Below are 21950 nucleotides of genomic sequence, written 5' to 3'. Positions count from 1 at the left end.
AGACCCCCTCGCGCATTCAACATCGTCAAGTTTCTTTGTAGGCCTATTTGGCAGCAAAACTGTGAAGCCAGCTGTATCGCCTATTGCCTGTTTCTGTTTCTGAGTCTTAAATTAAAGAATGTGAACAAATGTTGTGTCTGTTTGCTGCTTTTCATTAAATCATGCATAGCTGTTCTTTATATGGCCTAAAATACATTTATTTAGGCTATAGCAGTGATCACCAACCGGTTGATCGCGATCAACTGGTCGACCTCCAAGGCATTCCTAGTCTATCACCAAACATTTCTGTAAAAAACCCAACAATAAAGCCTTCGTTCCTATTTTTTTATTTGTTTCTCGCTGTTGGCGGTAGATGCAGTTGATTCAGCAGCCCTAGCTCCGGGAAGGCAAAGCGTCCACATTTTTAATCATTTCATGATTCTGAAGGTAGAACTCCACCTACCCAGCAGGCCCAGAGAGCAAATCAAGTGCACCTATAAGTCTGTTTTTATGAGTAAGTACATTACATGTTTAAGTTGTTATCCAGCACTGTCAACACTTTGTTCAACATTTTTATGAGCCATAAAATGTACGTTCTCCCTACTTCCACTCACGCTATAACCAGCACTGCATCTGCAATAGATGAGCATAGCAAAGTGTTCCGATAAGCTTGCCTTGTTATTATTAGCAGCTTGTGTCTTATTTAATATCTGGGAATATTTCACTTTCTCTGGTCATAGGAGTAACAACATGAATTGGTGCATGAGGCATAAATAATGCAGTATGAATTGAGTTTTTCCATCAGCTAAGGGAGGGAGAGCGGAGGGACGGTATTGTTGAGTCGAATGAGAGGCAGCCTCACCGCTGCTCCCTCCCTCCCCTCAGACTGACTATCAGATGCTGGCCATCAGTCCAGTAAAAACATATATACAGTATATGTTATATATAATTTCAAAATTGGCAGGGCAATTCAAGCATAGCCAAAATGCAGTGATAATGTATTGGGCCTATAGCCTACAGCACAAACCTCATTGCTACAGAACAGTTTTAATTGGTTAATGTTGCATAGGCTTAAGTTTTTTAAGTCATGTTTAAAAAATACATCTGCGGTAGATGTCGGCTTGCATTATAGTGCAGTAGGCTATACATTGCACAAGAAGAGTATAAGCTATTTTAAGAGATTTAAGAGAATGAATGCAAATGTATGCTGCTCATGAACAATAACTAGGCCTAATTGATTACCTTTGAAACTCTCCTCTTTGAACTGCCGGATCTGAATAAATGTGTTGGATGGATGGCTTCGATAGTCCAGCAATCGAATTGCATGTCGTTCATATGCTAATAATCCAAATATTCTGCTTAAAAAGATCTTGCACCGCTACCCTCCTCATTCCTTATTATTAGAGGAGGTCAGAGAAAGCTACAGTGGAACCCGAGTTTATCCTCGGTGCGTGGAAAAAATATCCTGCTGCATGAAGGCTACCCCTACAGACAGGAACGACAGACAGATAAGTCCTTCTGGAAGTGCACCGAATATCACACTTTTGAAATGCCGACGTCGCATAACCCTGAATGATGAGGTTACAGTGTCTGGATACCTGGTTCTTTCAGTGCCCGGAACATCAACTGGAGGACCCCCTCACATACTTTCAGTCAACATGGGTTGGGGAGAAAGTCGGACTCATTGGAAGAAAGCCAATGTTTCCCAGATGTATGGCTTGTTTAACATAATAATAGCTTTATTATTATTTTTCTTACTATTAAGGACATCATGCCCAAGGCCAAATATATTTATATTTATTTTGGTGCTGCTACGATGCTGTCCTGCAAGACTTGGCAAAGACCAACAATGGAGTGGAGAGCTGGCATTGAACTTTTTTGTTGAATCTTGGCGCTACCCACCCCACCATTTGGAAGTTCATCGAGACATTGCAACGACAGCAGCAAGGAGGTGAAATGAGAAGGGAGCAGCAACTTGCTGGCATTCCACCGACATGGCAAAGACCCTGCTACCATAAGCAACAGAAGGATCTGAAGTCGGTGGTTGAGAAGTAGCCTACACCACGACTCAACGGATGGAGTCTTACCTGAAGAGCGTTGCCTACACTTTCAAGTAGCAGTTGTGAATACTCCAAAGTCCATCTGAGAGAAATGAGCACCTAGTCTACTTGGACACTTCTTCAAGTTCAACCCTTTCAATGACTCCAAAAACCTTATGAGACCAGAACACTAAGCACATTCTTGGATGATTTGTGAACTTGTATTTTTTTGGTTATTTGAAAAAAATATTTTATGCCTACTTATTTTTGCCCCATCATTTTTTGTATTTTGCTAAGCTTTTTTGTTGATAGATAAATGTTTTATAGTAAATGGTTGGTGTTAGTGGATGGTGTAAAAACTAGAGAAAACCAAAAGCCATGATTTAAAATGAAAATAGATTGTAGAAACTAGATATAGGTCTAGATATAGTATAGGCTGTTTTTAGCCTTCAGCCTTTATATAACCATATGAATGAATTGATATCCACTCAGTGGTCAGTTTATTAGGTACATCCATCTAGTACCGGGTCGGACCCACCTTTGCCTACAGAACAGCCTGAATTCTTTGAGGAATGGAACCGTTGCTCAATTGGTATCAAGGGACCTAACGTGTACCAGGAAAACATTCCCCAGACGTTTACACCAACGCTACCAGCCAGTATCCTTGATACCACGTGACTCACTGTCTGTAGGAGTGAACCAATTTTGTGAACGGGATGGTGTACCTAATAAACAATATTCTACCCATATGAACACATTTATTTTAGGCTATAACTGAACCAATTTATGTAGGCAATATAGCCTATACAACAGGGATCATCAACTAGATTTTTTTCTTGAGCGGATGGTTTGGGGGCCGGAACATAATTACAAATAATTTGTAGATTGCAAATTGACCGCAATATGCCCAAACAAATATGTTTCATTTCAAACCTTGCTTACATTTGTATACGACGTGTCTCTCTATTACGCATGGGACTACTTTGGAACAGATTTCTTAAATTAAAATCACTTGGAGCTTATTTCCTGGTGTTTTTACAGTCTTTCATGTCCAACAATAAAAATACATTAAAGAAATTGCGTGGCCAAGTTTTGCCCATGGCCGCCAGTTGGGGAGCCCTGCTATACAATATTCTGCCCATATGAACAAATACAATAGCCATACATGATTTAATGAAAAGCGGTAAACATACATATTTAATAACAGACTCATGAACAGAATCAGGCAATAGTTAACAACAACAACATGGTTTCACATTCTTTAATAACAGACTCATAAACACAATCACACAACAGGCTAGAGTGCAGGCTGTACAGCGCACTTCACAGCTTCCCCGGTGCTTCACAACTTCCCCAGGAAACTCGTAGTCTCAAGTGGACAAAAGAGTAGTGTTCGTGGTAAAATATTATGCGTTGCTGCAGTGCTTCGTATTAATAGAATACTTACCCGGAGTGCAACACCTCCCTCCTCCTCTCTCTCACGCCTCCTCTTGTTTTTGCTGTTTGGTTTGATTCGGCAGAAATCATTTGACATCATAGCATTCCTGTTTCTCCATGGGCTAGGGGACATAAAGATAGCATGAAGGAAAGGCATAGGTACATTGTGTCAACACAAGTGTCTTATCAATTCCTAAAAGATTTGACACATTCTGTATTAGTTAGCACACATGTATTATTGATCATTTATAGAGAAAACAGAGGTTCTCTCGTTGTGCTGGTTGGCCCTGGTATATAGGATTAGTATTTACTCAGCTGTGTTTTTCTTCCTCTAGAAAAGCCAGGTCTAGAAGCCTCCCTCGGTTCATTTTACTTTCATACTGTACTGTATATATTACAAATAAGGAATCTGTGTATATCTGTGTGTGTTGAGAGGAGGGGGAGCTGTATGCATTCACATACAGTAGAATCATTCACATACAGTAGGATCACTCACATACAGTAGGATCATTCACATACAGTAGGATCTCATTTTGTGCTTAAGCCCATCTATATTGAACTGTAAAACTGGGATATTAACTTTTTATTCTCACTTTCCCTGGCTCGTCCACTGTAATTAGGCAATGTGTCTCAAATAAAGAGGATATGAAGCCAAGGTATGCTATACTGGGACTGTGGAGAGCTAGAGTACCCTCTTGTGCTTGGTCCAGCCTGGCCAGCTCCCTCTCGCACCCTCTCGCTCCTCCTGAATTGGTTTAATTTGAAATGGCTGTGCTTATTCCATCCAAACACACAGACCCAATAATTCTATGCAAATCAGTTCCTAGTTCGACTGTGAACCAATTTGATATACCCACCGCACTGTTTTCACTTAGTAAAGTTTGAAGTTGTTCTTTTTTTAAACCAACGTGTCAGTCAGGAAGTTTGGGAGACAGAAACAGTGTGGCTGCTGTTTTAATGGAAGACAGCTGCATCTGTTCTCACTGAAGGGTCCTGTGACTAGATTACAGAGGAACACAGAAATCTTCTCTGTGCCTAATTATACACACTGAGGAAAACACAGACAGTTGTTGTCCTGTGAAATGTCGACTTGGATAGCATTGCCCACAGTAACGTGATCATACAATCACATTACTAACGTAATCGTTTTAGAAATGCGGTTTCATTGCAGGATGAATGACAGAAGATCCTCTCATCTCACATAATGGTTTTAAACCAAACCTACAATAAAAGGATTAGCTTGTCTCAGGCTTGAACAACTGCTAGCTTAAATATAACATTCTGTTCACAGCCAAAGACAGCGTAATGGAGAGTGTTAAGTTAAATTAAAAACACTATTTCTTAATAAGCTTGGAAATATGAAATAAAGCAGATGATTTGGTTAGAATAATTGTTTTTGACAGAGATGAGACGGTGGATAGAGAGAGAGAAATAGAGAGAGAAAGACAGAACGATAGAGGGAGAGAGAGCGAAGGAAATAGAGAGAGAGGTAGGGAAGAAGAGGAAAGAGTAAGATTGTGATGTGGGGAGAGAGAGAAATAGAAAGAGGGAGAGAGTGTGTAAATCAGGGTTATGAATGCACACTGCTACCCGGATCCAATAACCCCTTATTTGAATGAGAATGAAAAGCGACTGAGGTGCCATATTGAATTTCCTGTTGCAATTACGTGACCACTTGGCCCTGAAGGATATTAGTAATCCAAGGGAGACTCCGCCCTGCCCAGGGCGAGCTGGGGAGACTGCCATACTATTGTCACAGTGAGGGATTAGGGTTGGGAGATCAGATTTGATATTTTTATGCATTAAGGGAACATAGCAGCAGGCTAGAATGTGTTGAGAATGTGAGTGAGACTGGTTATTGTCAGAGGAAATTGATTTGGATAGGACCAGACAGATTAGACTAGTATTTTTATACTTCCAGGAATGGATAGAAATGTCTGGAAAATTCATAAAACATTCCTGTGTATTTCATGAGGGCATTTACAGTGTCCACAGTTGTTGAGGGTAGTAGTTCATTTACAATCGGTAGAAACTATGAGAATAGAAAGGTTCAGAACTTTTGTGAAGCATCACAGCACAGTTGAAAAAGAAATGGCAAATGGAAATCCAATATAGATGGTGTGAAGAGATAGATGGGAGGGGTTGAATGGAGCTGAAGGGTGGGACTAATAACAACAAGATAACAAATGTAAAATATGCTGTGTCTGTAAAATGTATATAGGTTCAGAACTTTTGTGAAACAGCACAGTTAAAAATATATGGCAAATAGAAATCAAACTGGATGAACATTAGAAGATAGATCAAATCAAATTTGTATTAGTCACATGCGCCGAATACCACAACAGTGAAATGCTTACTTACGAGCCACAACTAACAATGCAGTTAATTATTTGTATTTGTTTTTAGATATATAAAAAATATTAAAAATGTATATTTTTTAAATAAAAAAATACGAATAAGAGTAAGAAATAAAAGTAACAAGTAATTAAAGAACAGCAGTAAAATAACAATAGCGAGAATATATACAGGGGCGTACCGGTACAGAGTCAATGTGCGGGGGCACCAATTAGTCAAGGTAATATATACATGTAGGTAGAGTTATTAAAGTGACTTTGCATAGATGATAACAACAGAGAGTAGCAACAGTGTAAATAGTCTGGGTAGCCATTTGATTAGATGTTCAGGAGTCTTATGGCTTGGGGGTAGAAGCTGTTTAGAAGCCTCTTGGACCTAGACTTGGTGCTCCGGTACTGCTTGCCGTGCGGTAGCAGAGAGAACAGTCTATGACTAGAGTGGCTGGAGTCTTCTTCTGACACCGCCTGGTATAGAGGTCCTGGATGGCTGGACCCTATGCACTACCCTCTGTAGTGCCTTCCGGTCGGAGGCCGGGCAGTTACCATACCAGGCAGTGATGCAACCAGTCAAGATGCTCTCAATGGTGCAGCTGTAGAACCTTTTAAGGATCTGAGGACCCATGCCAAATCTTTTCAGTCTCCAGAGGTTTTGTTGTGCCCTCTTCACGACTGTCTTGGTGTGCTTGGACCATGTTAGTTTGTTGGTGATGTGGACACTAAGGAACTTGAAGCTTTCAACCTGCTCCACTACAGCCCCGTCAATGAGAATGGTGGCGTGCTCGGCCCTCTTTTTCCTGTAGTCCACAATTATCTCCTTCGTCTTGATCACGTTGAGGGAGAGGTTGTTGTCCTGTCACCACACGGCCACGTCTCTGACTTCCTCCCTATAGGCTGTCTCGTTGTTGTCGGTGATCAGGCCGACCACTGTTATGTCATCTGCAAACTTAATGATGGTGTTGGAGTCGTGCCTCGCCGTGCAGTCATGAGTGAACAGGGAGTACAGGAGGGGGCTGAGCACGCAGCCCTGAGTGGCCCCTGTGTTGAGGATCAGCGTGGCGGATGTGTTGTTACATACACTTACCACCTGGGGACGGCCCGTCAGGAAGTCCAGGATCCAGTTGCAGAGGGAGGTGTTTAGTCCCAGGGTCCTTAGCTTAGTGATGATCTTTGAGGGCACTATGGTGTTGAACCCTGAGCTGTAGTCAATGAACAGCATTCTCACATAGGTGTTCCTTTTGTCGAGGTGGGAACGGGCAGTTTGGAGTGCAATAGAGATTGCATCATCTGTGGATCTGTTGGGGCAGTATACAAATTGGAGTGGGTCTAGGGTTTCTGGGATAATAGTGTTGATGTGAGCCATGACCAGCCTTTCAAAGCACTTCATGGCTACAGACGTGGGTGCTACGGGTTGGTAGTCATTTAAGCAGGTTACCTTAGTGTTCTTGTGCACAGGGACTATGGTGGTCTGCTTGAAACATGTTGGTATTACAGACTTGGTCAGGGAGAGGTTGAACATGTCAGTGAAGACTCTTGCCAGTTGGTCAGCGCATGCTCGCAATACACATTCTGGTAATCCGTCTGGCCCTGCAGCCTTGTGAATGTTGACTTTTTTAAAGGTCTTACTCACATTGGCTGCGTAGAACGTGATCACACAGTCTTCCAGAACAGCTGGTGCTCTCATGCATGTTTCAGTGTCATTTGCCTCGAAGCAAGCATAGAAGTAGTTTAGCTCGTCTGGTAGGCTCGTGTCACTGGGCAGCTCTCGGCTGTGCTTCCCTTGGAGAGATTGAGGGTAGAGGAAGGACAGGACTAAAAACAAACATAATATAACTATTGTAAAATAGATTGTGTCCGTAAAAGGTCTATAGTGTGTATAAGCCGGAATTAAAAGCCTAAGTGTTGTTGTTCGTTAGTTTACTCCAATTAGGGGAGGGGTGGTAGGGTTAGTGGAAAATAATAAAGGAAATATATTTTTAAAGGTATATGTATGTATTTATGTGTGTGTGTGTGTGTGTGTGTGTATGTACAGTACCAGTTAAAAGTTTGGGCACACCTACTCAATCAAGTGTTTTTCTTTATTGTTCATATTTTCTAAATTATAGAATAATAGTGAAGACATCAAAACTATGAAATAACACATATGGAATCATGTAGTAACCAAAAAAGTGTTTAACAAATCAAAATATATTTGAGATTTGAGATTTTTCAAAGTAGCCACCCTTTGCCTTGATGACAGCTTTGCACACTCTTGGCATTCTCTCAACCAGCTTCATGAGGAATGCTTTTCCAACACTCTTGAAGGAGTTCCCACATATGCTGAGCACTTGTTGGAAGCTTTTCCTTCACTCTGCGGTCCAACTCATCCCAAACCATCTCAATTGGGTTGAGGTCGGGTGATTGTGGAGGCCAGGTCATCTGATGTAGCACTATCATTTGTTTTCAACAGGACAATGACCCCAAACACACCTCCAGGCTGTGTAAGGGCAATTTGACTCTTATAAGGAGAGGGTCCTTATAAGGGTCAAATTGCCCTTACACAGCCTGGAGGTGTGTTTGGGGTCATTGTCCTGTTGAAAACAAATGATAGTCCCACTAAGCGCAAATGGTAAAGCATTCCAGGTGAAGGTGGTTGAGAGAATGCCAAGAGTGTGTAAAGCTGTCATCAAGGCAAAGGGTGGCTACTTTGAAGAATCTAATATATAAAATCATATTTTCATTTGTTTAACACTTTTTTTGATTTATACATGATTCCATATGTGTTATTTCATAGTTTTGCTGTCTTCACTATTATTCTACAATGTAAAAAATAAAGAAAAACACGTGAATGAGTAGGTGTGTCCAAACTTTTGACTGGTACTGTACACATTTACAAAAAAAATATATGGGGGATTGGAAATGATAAATACAATTCTATTGATGGAAGCTACAATCTATCTGCAATATTAAATCTACCCCATAAAAAAAATTCAGTAGCAATTAGACTAACCCCCCTTCAGTATGTACAAATAGATCATCCTGGAAGCAGAAGGATCAACATTTATTTTCTCCCATCATTATGTCTTTAGTACACTGTCCCAGGTAAAACATGTAAACAAGTGCATCAAGACGTACGGCCATTCTGAAGTATATACTGTAGGGAATGCTGTTGAGATGGGTGTGTGTTTGTGTGTGTACCCTCAGTTGCCCTCAAACTAAGGTCAACTCTCCCTCTCCTCTCTCTCCCCATCCTCACCCATTACCCCTCTTCCCTCCCTCTCCCCCATCCTCACCCATTACCCCTCTTCCCTCCCTCTCCCCCATCCTCACCCATTACCCCTCTTCCATCCCTCCCTTCATCCTCTCCTTCATGTCTCCCTGTCTTCTCTACTGTAGCCAAGTTGTCAATGCTGGAGAGTAGTAACTGCATCTGTAGGACACCATGCAACATGACACGCTACAACAAGGAGCTGTCCATGGTCAAGATCCCCAGTAAGACCTCAGCACGCTACCTGGAAAAGAAGTTCAACCGCTCTGAGAAATACATCACGTAAGTACCTGCCTATAGGAGGCTCCAGAGGAACAGATGAATGCATTAGAAGGAAAAATCTAATATACATCAGCCTACAGTATCACATATATTATATGTAGTAATAGTAAGGAGTGTGTGGGTGGAAAGTGAAGATATTACACTGAGATGTCTTTGACGCTCAGACTAATGGGAAAGAGAACTGGAAGCCTGGTATTGAAGAGATCCGTCATGTTATCATATAATGTGGTTTTGATGATAATAACAATAGGCATTCTCTAGTGGATGCAGTCATCAGTTGAGATGCTACTCTACTAATGACATCGTATGGGACATATGGTTCAGTGTAGAAGAATAAGTACCCTTACTTATGGCAATTGGTAATACAACTATTGATATAGTAGGTATAGTATGCCCTGTATGTCTATTTCCCCATTGACAGAAAGATAAACAAACTTTGAAAAGACTGATGGTTAATAATACTTTAAAAAAATACAATTAAAAAAACTGATGGATTTAGACTGACGGCCTGAAGAATGACTGATGACTTACCAGTGCATTGATTGATAGTTAAATAGGATGACAATATCAAGATAAATGTATTGTCTTCTCTTTAACATGATTGAAGTGTTATCTGATCTTATCGATGTCTCTCTTTCAGGGATAACATCCTAGTCCTGGATGTGTTCTTTGAGGCCTTGAACTATGAGACCATTGAGCAGAAGAAAGCCTACGAAGTGGCAGGCTTACTTGGTATAGTCAACTATCTAGCTATTACCTACCTATCTTCTTCCCCTCTCTCTCTCTCTCTCGCTCTGGCTCTCGCTCTCCATCTCCTCTCTCTCTCTCTCCACTCTCTCTCTCTCTAAAATTCAAATTAAGATACATTTAATTAAATAAAAAATAAGACTATAAAAAGAAAAAGAAAGAATGGCTAATAAATAAAGAACAACATGTACATGGATGATGGTTACACTATATATTACTGTCAGTTATATTCAATGTAAATACTTCAGGGAATTAATGGTTATGGGAAGTCAGGCTATGACAATCATCCTCAGGCTATGGCAATCATATACATACTGTATCTGGCAGTAATATGTGCGGTTTCTCCCTCCCCGAGAATAATGTCATTAGTAAATGAACAGAAGTTGGGAATTGATTGAGATATTTTCTTGAAAAAGATTATCTTATTTGGGAGTATTTCTCAGGAAAAAGTGCGTCTCAGTCTCTACATCCCCTGTAATGCAGTGACCACATAGATGCTCTTCTTTGGGTAGCCATGTCTTTTTGTGTCTCCCTTTTTCTATAGCCAGTTGGTGTTCCTTGAGCCTGTATTTTGTCAGGATCTGTCTCTGTTTTGTATCTCTGACAGAGTAGAGATATTCTGTGTTTTTGTATTCTGTTTTGAGGGCCAAATAGCAATTTAGTTTATTCAGTATTTTTGTTTAATTTTCCCAATTTGTCAAATAAGAGGTTTTTATTTCTGTAACAATTTGATTGATTTCCCTGTGTGTTTGGATAATAGAGTTGTTTAGTGTTTTCAATAGCTGGCATAGGGGATTCTTTTCAGGGTTCAGCTCTTGGGTTTCCAGTGCTAGCTCTCTCTCTCGCGCGCTCGCTCTCTCTCTCCTCTCTCTAACTGTGTATTGTTGATCTTCCAGGTGATATAGGTGGTCAGATGGGTCTGTTCATCGGGGCCAGTATCCTTACCATCCTGGAGCTATTTGACTACGCCTATGAGGTCAGACATAGAACACACACCATGTAGAAACTTCCAAACACACACATTCTCACAAACACATTATCAAACACTCTCACAGACAGTTATGTTTGGCGGAAGAAATAATAACTAAAACATGAATAACAATTCATATCTGAGACACCAGTCTAATCGGTTACACACACATTTCTCTACAGACTCAAGGCCAATCACACACACACATATTCACATTCACATTTAAATGGTTGAGACGAAAGAGACTTGCCATATATCTGTCTGGGCTGAGTGATTGAGGTGCGTCTTTTCATTAAGTCAGCTCAGCCGTTGGTCTCTCTCTCCTACTGCTTTGGTCTGCTTGGAGCTCTGCCAAGGACAAACTAGTCCTTCTGTGCCCTCTGGGCTTTAGAAATACACATGAGAAGTATTTCTTTTCAAACCTTTCTCATGTTTTAATGGGGAGCCTGTGCGGGGTGTTTTGTCGCAGACAGAGAGAGCTGCTGCTCTGGCTGTGGTTTTAAAGACCGCCACTAAAATAACAGCCTCGGTGACGTTTGGCCTTGAGTCAAGATATTATTACATATGCTGATGCCTCGTCACTTTACCATGCCTTCATGTACATATCTACCTCAAATACCTGGTACCCCTGCACAGTGATCCGGTTCTGGTACTCCCTGTACATAGCTCCATGCTTGTGTATTGTATTCCTCTTACGTTACTAGTTTTCTTTTTATTAATATTTTTTAACTCTGCATCGTTGGGAAGAGCTCGTAAGCAAGCATTTCACGGTAAAGTCTACACCTGATGTATTATTTATGGTGCCAATTATAACAGTTAAAATTCACCTTAAACTAATCATTTTGTGATACTGTGTATGTCCTTATGACCCTGATAATGTGTGTTACATATATATGTTGTCAGGTGGTGAAGGACAAGTTGCTGGACCTACTGAGCCGAGACGACGAGGAGGAGAGCCACGGAGAGGACGTGGTAAGGTCATCAGGTTAATCAGATGACAAACTGGACTGTCACACTGTTTGGAAAATGTATTATATTGTATTTATGGCTTAGCATCCAGCTAAACCTCAATATGATTTATGTTATTCTGTGCCAGACAGCTATCCCAATGTAATTCTCAGTTATTGACAAGAAAGGAGATGAGATCTCTCCTACTGAATCGTGTCAAAATGTCACTCAGTGTATTTTAATTTTAATTAACCAGGTAAGTTGAATGAGAACACATTCTCACATACAGCAACAACCTGGGGAATAGTTAAAGGGGAGAGGATGGATGAGCCAATTGGATAATTAGGTGTCCATGATGGCATGAGGGCCAGATTGGGTATGTAGCCAGGACACCAGGGTTAACACCCCTACTCTTACGATAAGTGCCATAAGATTGTTAGTGACCACAGAGAGTCAGGACACCCTTTTAACATCGCATCTTAAAGATGGCACTCTGCACAGGGTAATGTCCCCAATCACTGCCCTGGGACATTGGGATCTTTTTCAGACCAGAGGAAAGAGTGCCTCCTATTGGCCCTCCAACACCACTTCCAGCAGCATCTGATCTCCCATCCATGACAAACCCTGCTTAGCTTCAGTGGCAAGCCAGCAGTGGGGTGCAGTGTAGACGTGTGCATGTGTATAAGTGTACTACACGCATATGTGTGTGTCACCCTACCTCAGAGTTCCTGTGACCCGGTGGCGAACCACTCGGAGGCCATCAGCCACATGGTGAGCGTCCCCCTACAGACCACCCTGGGCACGCTGGAGGAGATCGCCTGCTGAGCCCCCAGCCCAGCTCCACACACACACCAGGCAAGGCCACTGTGAGCCACCACCACACGGGGAGCCAGTGAGCAGCAGCCTCTTCCACAGGCTACCAGGACAGAATGATAGTGACTTTGGTGTTGAGAATGGGTGGCTGGTCAGAGGAAAGGGTGGCTGGGTTGGGCTAGACTGGGCTGGACTGGGCCTCCCCTCCACACTGTCACTGCAGCACTAATGGGGATTAAGGAGCTGTCACCTGGACTTACTGGTGCTCTCTGTTACTGGAACTGTTACTGTACTGCTGGAGGAGGACAGCCGCCTCCCCTCCCCCTCGCGTGCTCATCTACCTGACTCATAGGTCTTCTCCAGTTCACAGACAGACAGACTACACTGTAAACCTAACGGGAAGGGACTCATCTCTGTCCTAGACATGTGTATTCACTAGTCACCCATTGGTCAGTGCTGCCAGACATTGTACCATAACAGTTGCTGTGAACTGTCCAAGTTGCATGCGCTGCTTCCTCTTGGAGACGGTTTCTCTCTTTGGTGATGCTGATTGGCTGACACTGGACTGAAGTGGTGCTTTACTGTACATTTGCCCTGTTTCTCTCTCTCTCTGTCATTCTCTCTCTCTCTCCGTGGCCTATGAGATGAGGCCAGCTATAGAAATAGAATGTATAGATTGAACATGGTTCACTATAACATATTTCATATGACACATCCATCTAAGGCAGTTCCATTTTGTTGATGCACTGTTTTCTTAGGTGGCAGGTTGTATATCTACGGGAAGGGGTGCTGGGACTGTATTTGCATTCATATTGGGAAAACATGAGCATTCTAAAGAATCAATTCCAAAATGACTGTTTTGCGTTCGGTTATTTATTTTGTTGTTTAATGCATCCGTTCTATTGATTCCACTCCTATCAATTTACCACAAGGTTAGTACGCCGAGGGAAGGCAAGGTACTGAGCTGCTTCTTAACAACATATTAAACAGGTGCCATATTCCTATGTGTAAACTCATGTAAATTATTAAACGCTTGCCTCTTGGCGGCAGCGCCTCAGTGGGGTAAAAGCACTCATTGATGACTGAGGCTGAGCCAAAACCAGAGAGGTGGAGTATGACATTGTTTACCTGGCAGAATACAAGCAGAGTACAAATGTCGCTCATAAATGAACATGCTGGGGGGGTTTAGTTTCATTTCAGCTGCATGATGTGGGTGTGTTGTCTGGTGAGAACTGATGGACTCCCAACTCATCATATTTTACATAATGGTCTTGGCCCTAACATGGAGATAGCCCAGCTAGAAATTGAATTGAAATTTGAATTTCCATGATAATCACGGTTCTATTAATGGACATAATGTTTGGATGATAAAAATTGCACCGATGTAGATTCAGATGAGGGGAAATGATCTTCTGATTCATTTGAGGATACAGGATGTGTTGTATTGTGATGTTAATGTTGGTGTTGTGGCAAACCAAAACGGGTACGAGACAGTGTTCTGTCCTGTCTACAGTGGACATGTTATTGAAGAAGGACTTACATGAACCGACTTATGACTGGTTGACATTTTGATTTGAAGCAAATACAAATTTGCTAACAGAGCAGGATAATACTAACACAACGGATTCAAATAATCAAGCCCAACATGTAAAACCTGTCGTTTGCAGAAACGGTAGCCTGCAGACTTTGCCGGGACTATTGTCCATCTCTGACTGAAAGACACAAGCTTTGTCAAATTGGAGGTGATTTTAAGCCCAATATTTGTTTAATAGACGATAGCCCCAACCAAACACATTTAATAACCAGTTAAAATCAAAATCACCAAACCATGGGTGGTGTGAAAACCACAGGTGTTTTTCTGTTCTCAAAAGTGACAAAGGACTATCCAAAGCCCTGACATGAAACGCTGACTGGTCTGAGTCCATCTCAAAAAGGATTTGGTTCGCACTTTATGTTTCTTTAACACCCCTCCCATCTAGTGCCATCACACTAAAAGGGGCCATATTGCATCACTATGATATGACGAGTACATCTATCCAGAGTAGCATATCAATTAGCTATGATTATTCAGACAGGCGGCAGGTAGCCTAGCAGTTAGCGTGTTGGGCCATTAACCGAAAGGTCGCTGGTTTGATTACCCAAGCCGACAAGGTAAAAAATCTGTCGATGTGCCCTTGAGTCAGGCAGCTAAACCTAATTTGCTCCAGGGGCGCCGTACTACTATGGCTGACCCTGTAAAACAACACATTTGACTGCACCTATCCGGTATGTGTGACAAAACTTCTACTATGTCATCGTTATAATGTACAGTACAGGTGGGAATGAACTCCAAGTGCTTTGTGAACTATGATTTCCTGTCTGTTGTTGACCTGCTGTGTGTAATCTAATCTCTCATGTATGGCTTATCATGTCTCCTTTAGCAGTGACCTCACCCATCTCCAGGGGCGGACTTGCCATCTGGCATTTGCCCGAAATGCCAGATGGGCTGGTTCATTTTTAGCCTAGTGGGCCTGTCTAACGGAAGAAAAACAATTGCTAAATTATCATTATCTGACCTTGAGGAAAAATATGGACCAGTGTGAGGGCCTCAAGGAAAAAAAATGGGCTGGTATATTACAAATGCGAGAGCCAATTTCTGGTCCCAGTACTCCCCTGCTTCTCACCTACTGTATAGATCTGTCCATGGAGAGAGGTGAACTACTATGGGACACATACTGAGTCTCAGTGAAAATGCCACTGGTTGTTTCTTCACTTTTGGTTTCTATTGTTATTGCAGGACTGCTTTTTCATTTTGTGATGCAGCGTACAGTATGTGTTTTTAATGTGAAACGATTAAACAAAAGTTTTTGCTGCGGGGTCCTGTCGTGTTTGCCTTCTTGTGTAGACGTATCACTCATTTCTTCATAGCTTTGTAAGAGGATCCATCGTGCAGACCACAAGCATAATACTCTGTCATACAGTGCTTGTGGTTTGTGGGGTGGGGTGGGAGCTTGGGAAAAGGCATCAGCGCCTAGTGTGTTGTGGTGTTAGAAATGTAAAGAGGTGATCCTATTTCACTCTGACATCTCTACTACACAGACTTAATGTGCACTGAAATGTCCTCCTCTCAGCTCCCAGTGATAACAGCAGTCAGGACACCAGAGGACTCCTCCCAGCAGAGCAGTACTAGTAGACAGACTGAGGGAGAAAATTCACTTGAAAGCCATTTTGTGCTGCTGGTCAGGTTCTATTTTGCATCAGCACTCTCCAGGAACTCCTGCCAGCTATTTGCTCTGTCTGTATCAAGAGCTGTGTCTGCGTCTTCCCTCTGGGTGCCCTGTTGTTCCATTAATACAAGTGTCTTATAATATTAGAGTTCAACCCCAGGATCTACAAATCATATTATTTATGGATGACAACGTCCTACAAAACACAAATGTTATGCAGTTCATTTAGCTCATGCTGCTGATACAGTGAATTGTGTGTGCACTTGATTTACTTGTAGAGTATTGCCAGAAAAAGCAATCTGCCAGTAGACGGTGACCTGAGAATATTTACACATTGATTAGGTTGATGGATGTGTAATTAAGGAACTTTGTTACCTGTATAGATTTTTCTCACTTAGGTTATTGCATAGGCAGTGTTAAAATGTGTTAGCAAAAGATCTTGGTGAGAATGCACCAACACACATGGGCAAAGATGTCAGTCGAGCATACAATTTAGATTAATGGAGAAATAGAGCATACAATTTAGATTAATGGAGAAATAGATTATACATTTTGAAACCGTTTTGTGGATGTTTTGTTCAAACCAGGGTTAAACAGAGAAAACCTGTGTGTGTTCATGACTTTGTGATGAATTAATTTCGAAACAATATGACAACCATTTTTGCCCAGGAGGAACAGTATCAACACATGAGCCAGTGTCTATTCTGCAGTGCCCTCTCAGAGACAGAGACAGGCCTGGGTTCATCCGGAGTTCACTAGGCATCTTTTCGGCTTTAGACAGACATTGCCGGAGGTCCTGCGGTGGAGACTGTTTTCATGCAAGGCAGGGTGGAAATGTAGAGACAATTTGCCACTGCTTAGAAAACGTGACACAGTGGCCTATAGATTTGTACAAAGCGAATGCATAGTGTGAGGCAGCAATTCTAGATCATCTTGAAAGACCTAATTAGGGCGTAGATCATGGGACTGCTGTTGTTATCATTTTTGTTTACCATGGTGCTTGATATTTATTTTGTTGCATAGAAATTGATTTAAAATAATCTGTTGGTAATGTTGAATATCAATATTTTGCAAGCAGCATATGAAAAAAAAAATAGAATCTATCACATGCAACACATCTACTCAGGCTCTATTCAAGCTCTGACAAACAAAAGGTGTAATGGGTCCGCACTCAAAATGATGTCGCATAAAGAACGCTTACTTCATTTTTTGATTTATTTTTATTTTCACTGAGAGTGCGATAGTCCCCTTTTGATGATCTATTCAAGCTCTGCTCAGAGTTGGTATCTCTATCCATGTGGAAAGTGTAATTATCAATCAGACGAGAAGCAGAAGGCAGAGGGGTGGGGAGTTACAGAGGAGGGAGATGAGGTGAGTGGGGAACATGCACATATGTTGGATATGGGGGTTAAGATAGAAAGACATAAAAGAATAAGAAAAGCTGAACAAAGCCACTAGTACAGGTCAGGCCATGCAGTTATCATAGTTTGCTAAATAAAAATAGGCAGGAGGAATATTTCAACATTTCAAATTCAAACTCCTGTGTTGTGCCAGTCAGTCCACAAACTGCCAGAGTGAGAAGTAATGAACCTGAGATGCACCACCGTATTTGGGTTTTCAAATACACTACATGACCAAAAGTATGTGGGCACATGCTTGTCGAACATCTCACTCCAAAATCATGGGCATTAATATGGAGTTGGTCCCCCCTTTGCTGCTATAACAGCCTCCACTCTTCTGGGAAGGCTTTCCACAAGATGTTGGAACATTGCTGCAGGTTCTTGCTTCCATTCAACCACGAGCATTAGTGAGGTCGGGCACTGATGTTGGACGATTAGGCCTGTCACCCTGTCGGTGTTCCAATTCATCCCAAAGGTGTTCGATTGAGTTGAGGTCAGAGCTCTGTGCAGGCCAGTCAAGTTCTTCCACATCGATCTCGACAAACAATTTCTGTCTGGACCTTGCTTTGTGCATGGGGGCATTGTCATGCTGAAACAGGAAATGGCCTTCCCCAAACTGTTGCCACAAAGTTGGAAGCACAGAATCGTCTAGAATGTCATTGTATGATGTAGCGTTAAGATTTCCCTTCACTGGAACTAACGGGCCTAACCCGAACCACGAAAAACAGCCAAAAGACCATTATTCCTCCTCCGCCAAAGTTTACATTTAGCACTATGGATTGGGGCAGGTAGCATTCACCTGGCATATGCCAAACCTAGTCCGTCGGACTGCCAGATGGTGAAGCGTGATTCATCGTGCTCCAGTCCAATGGTGGCGCGGTTTACACCACTCCAGCTGACGCTTGGCATTGCGCATGGTGATCTTAGGCTTGTGTGTGGCTGCTCGGCCATGAAAACCATTTCATGAAGCTTCCGACGAACAGTTCTTGTGCTGACGTTGCTTCCAGAGGCAGTTTTGAACTCTGTAGTGAGTGTTGCAACCGAGGACAGGCTATTTTTATGCACTACGCATTTCAGCACCTGGTGGTCCCGTTCTGTGAACTTGTGTGGCCTACCACTTAGCGGCTGAGCCGTTGTTGCTCCTAAATGTTTCCACTTCACAATAACAGTACTTACAGTTGACTGGGGCAGCTCTAGCAGGGCAGACATTTTATGAACTGACTTGTTGGAAAGGTGGCATCCTATGACGGTGCCACGTTGAAAGTCAGTAAGGCCATTCTACTGCCAATGTTTATCTATGGAGATTGCATAGCTGTGTGCTAAATTGTATCAGTTGTCAGCAACGGGTGTGGATTTTATAGCTGAATCCACTAATTAGAAGTGGAGTCACATACTTTTGTATATATAGTGTACTTACTCGCACAACTGATATTGGTACCATAATACATTTCCTGTTTATCAGAATGTCTGCCATTTGCTGCATGCTTGGGATCGAAGGAAAAGTTCAAACTTGAGTCATACAACTCGAAATCATCCGTTATTTACATCTACACTATTTCAATTTCTCACTGTTTGTGACTCACCTTGGCAGCAGTTCATCCTTCATGCCTGAAACCAAAATAATTCCTTTATTCAACGTAACTCACTTGTGGTTTGTCAGAATGAATGAAGGATTTGTTCACCTCATCAGGCCATGACAAATAACTTCCACTATAGATCGGAACTTACCTGCCACTGGGCACAGACGTCATTTTAACGTCTAGTTTTGGTTTAAATTTGGTTGAGTTGTCAACTAACATGAATTTAACTTGAAATCAACAAAACATTTCACCATGTGATTGGATTTAGGTGGATTTTTTATTTTAATTCCCTGACGTTGATGACTTTTTGCAAATCCAACCAGTTTCCCACGGTGATTCAACGTCATCGCATTACTTTTGTTTGTTAAAACGAGGAAACAACGTTGATGCAACCAGTTTTGCCCAGTGGGCAGCCACATACTGCTCAATGTATTGTCCTTTACAAACACCTCTGAGACAGTGAGGACTAGTTAGATAGCAGATGCCTGGGAGACTGCTGTTGAATAGGGTGACTTTCTCTCAGCCATGACCGCGTCACTAACCAGCCTGTGCTTACAGCCGCCCAGTGGTAATCAGCCTATCCCTTATTCCACCCAGCAGCTTGTTGTCTCTGACCAGAGGTTAAGTCATACTAAATCACTTGTCGCTCCTGTTTATGGCTTTGAAGAGCTGATCGCAAATGTAATCACAACCATAGACTTAATGGGCATCTTTATAACTTTAATCTTAAATGAGGCCCAGGGAAATCAATTTGTATTGATTATTGGTATTATTGTATTGGTATTTGGTACAGGCATCTAGCTGGGCTAATGAAGCACTCTGCTAATGAAGGACAGGGGCACCCACTTGACCAACCCCCTAGCATAGAAGGATTGTCACAGTCACTTTGCCTCAGTGACCATTTCTGCTAATGCCAACATTAGGACGGCAATATATAAACCAACTTCGACAAAAATTCACCAATACTGGATTTTTAGTTAGACTAGCTCAGTTTCAACCTGATGCACGTTGAGAGCCCCACAAGCAACAGTGAAAGGTTCAGGGCCTGATGACCTGGTTAGCAGAGCTCTTTGGTATTCAATATTAAGATTATGACACAAATACAAACTATCCAGTCAAACATTTTTAGTTGTTTGGTACTTCTGCCATCTAGTGGCCATCAGTCATAATGTAAGACATACATTTATGAGCCTGCTAACTGAAAGCCTCATTAAATTTGCAGCCCCAACAATGGGAGAGCATGAGAAATGTAATGGTTTTACTTACATATTGCTGTCCTTTTCACCAATATTCACATTTAGTGTGCATCCCTCATTTCAACCAGTTTGCTGTAATATTCCCTCATGACATCATGGGTCTGAACCCAGCTCTTGGTGGAATCCTTAACAGATCTGTAAAATTCCTCCAGAGACTTGGTAGAGGCAACAACAACATCAGCTTCACTCTCATCGCCACCAATAGTGAAGATTACATGCTCAATCTATCCAATGGTGCGGTAACCATAAGCTCCAAAACGCTCCAAGGTAATTAGTGGACGTCATAACCTTGGGAGGGGCCCTTACCAGGTCCTGACAGTAGGGCCAGCTGAGCCTGGCGTAGGGCAGGGACGTCGCTCCCTTAAGTTCGTAACACTCACAAACTACCCGCTATCCAAAGAAAAAACAACAAAGAAAGCCTTAGCAATAATGATTTATATGCAATTATATTAATAACAACAATAAAAACTTAATGTTACTTGCGTAACCCAGATTCTCTGATATTATGAATGAGATATCACACATAGGATTCACCCGAATCTCAGAAGCTCGAAGAACCAATTACACACAACTGTTGGAAACAAACAGGTCAAGTGCCGAATGAGGTGAGCCCCTCCCCTCATTATAAGGAACCAATTGCCCGCCTCCGATCATTCTCAACCATGCTGAACTTCCTCACACTCTTGCGAGTAAGGGTGTGCAGTGAGATATCTCACTCATATCAGAGAACCTAGGTTACGCAAGTAACCTTGAGTTCTCTTTTAATTATTTGTTTTGATATCTCACAGGTGGGAGATCGCCAACTCCCGTATCGCAAACATGCTTTCTGAAGCCAGGTAGTCTCAACATATCAACCCTCAGAGGCCCCGACACTGAAGACAGTATGCGCAAAAGAAGGCGCAGTGATGTCAAGCCAGTAGAACCTCATAAATGTATGAGGGGATGCCACAGGAGGTTGGTGGCACCTTAATTGGGGAGGATTGGCTCATAGTAATGGCTGGAATGGAATGGGTTTGATACCACTCCATTCCAGCCACTTGTCATGACGCTGGCCTGGGGGTAGGTTCCCTTGAAAATCCCTTGGTTAACATAGAGATTCTGGGAACATCAGAAGGTGGGGGGAAATGAACCATATTTTGGTAATCCAACCAGTTGAACATAGGCATTGGTACTTAATTAATATGATGTCAGTTCGGTTGTCATCTGAGACATTCTCATCAATGATAGGATGACATAAACTGTACAGTGGAAAGTCTACACATCATAGTTATCAGATTCACATGGAATTGTTGTGCAATTCAAATGTTTAAATATAAAATTATTGGTGAAAAGATTCAATGTAATTTTAGCTTCCAAATGAGAGATTTGGGTTTTCATAAGGTTAGGGCTCTGCTCAATCAGTGGCCCGCCCCTGTGAAGAGTCATGGGTTATAAAACTATGAAACACACCCTTCTCCCTCCACTATATAAGCCCTTGACGAAAATGTAACCTTCTGTTCCTAGGATCATTAGGATGATGATCCGATGTCAGAAGGATTCAGATAATAACTACAGAACGAAGCCAACCTTAGCATGAGCTTTGGTTGCGAATGGTATGAACTTTAAACTCTTATTGCTACAGAAGTGATACCTCCTAGCCGTTGAGTTAGCAGCGGCCGCTGTAAACGTGGGCTCGGAGAGGACAGACAGAATATC

At 42.1% G+C, this 21950-nt stretch overlaps 1 protein-coding gene across 2 annotated transcripts in view; it reads left to right on the top strand.

Annotated features, from left to right (window-relative positions):
* Positions 1-15670, top strand: part of LOC139564804 (acid-sensing ion channel 2-like) — a 211097-nt gene extending 195427 nt beyond the window's left edge. For both annotated transcript variants that reach the window (XM_071384642.1, XM_071384643.1), the window contains exons 7-11: positions 9182-9335; positions 9976-10067; positions 10979-11058; positions 11956-12024; positions 12724-15670. In XM_071384642.1, the coding sequence (XP_071240743.1) occupies positions 9182-9335; positions 9976-10067; positions 10979-11058; positions 11956-12024; positions 12724-12825 (497 nt within the window). In that variant the 3' untranslated portion in view covers positions 12826-15670. The remainder of the gene's footprint in view (positions 1-9181; positions 9336-9975; positions 10068-10978; positions 11059-11955; positions 12025-12723) is intronic.
* Positions 15671-21950: the final 6280 nt, after the last annotated feature.

Source organism: Salvelinus alpinus, chromosome 36 (assembly GCF_045679555.1).
Source record: "Salvelinus alpinus chromosome 36, SLU_Salpinus.1, whole genome shotgun sequence".
NCBI classification, from domain to species: domain Eukaryota; kingdom Metazoa; phylum Chordata; class Actinopteri; order Salmoniformes; family Salmonidae; genus Salvelinus; species Salvelinus alpinus.
Note: the sequence above shows the minus strand (reverse complement) of the source record. Positions and strands in the feature narration are given on the sequence as shown.